The 727-nt window shown below is 36.0% G+C and overlaps 1 protein-coding gene across 2 annotated transcripts in view; it reads left to right on the top strand.

The window, feature by feature from the left end:
• LOC123871064 overlaps positions 1-358 on the top strand; it is a 14,883-nt gene extending 14,525 nt beyond the window's left edge. For both annotated transcript variants that reach the window (XM_045914630.1, XM_045914629.1), the window contains exon 5: positions 1-358. This exon is cut by the window's left edge and continues 28 nt beyond it. In XM_045914630.1, the coding sequence (XP_045770586.1) occupies positions 1-332 (332 nt within the window). In that variant the 3' untranslated portion in view covers positions 333-358.
• Positions 359-727: the final 369 nt, after the last annotated feature.

Here is a 727-nt window from a genome sequence, read left to right on the forward strand (position 1 = left end):
TTCATGTAGTCCACACGGTATCGTTCATCAACCAAGTGATGTGTCTCGTTAAGCCCCTGATAAACTCCAACCTCCTCAACCTACTCAACTTTTCCTCAGAAGGCCCTGCCTCCGTAGTTGATGTGGAATTCTTGCCCGAAGACTACGGCGGACCTGAAGCACCAGTCAAACAGCTCCACGAAGAACAAAGGAAAGTTATGGAGACAATCTATAGAGATTGGCTAATAGAGTCAGAGATATTCAAAGTTGATGAAAAGAAACGGATCAAGAAACCAAGCAAAGGCATGTTCGCAAGCTTTACAAGTAGTTTTAAGAGCTTGGATATTGACTGATCTTTCCAACTAAGAATCACAGTCCACGAGTCTGATACCAACTTGTAAATACACATCTAATGGACTGATCACGTAGCGAATGGATAGTTAATTGTTTGGAAAACCTCTATTTAAACTACTTTTACTTTTCATTAAATATTCTTGTTACTCTTATATTAAATGCAGTGGTAGCCCCTGTGCTAAGCACCGCTAAAGAGTTTATCGCTAAAGATAACCTCTTTTTTGGTGGACTTTAATATTAGATAGGAACCTATTCTTGTTAAATAATTAAATATAAATTTGAAAATAGATGTACCAACGTATTGATACATACATAGTCATCATATATCAAAATATAGTGTTGCTCAAATTTACATAGGCATGTAAATAAGTAATTGTGTAATGTAAATATATTT

The sequence above is a fragment of the Maniola jurtina genome, chromosome 13 (assembly GCF_905333055.1).
Source record: "Maniola jurtina chromosome 13, ilManJurt1.1, whole genome shotgun sequence".
NCBI lineage: Eukaryota > Metazoa > Arthropoda > Insecta > Lepidoptera > Nymphalidae > Maniola > Maniola jurtina.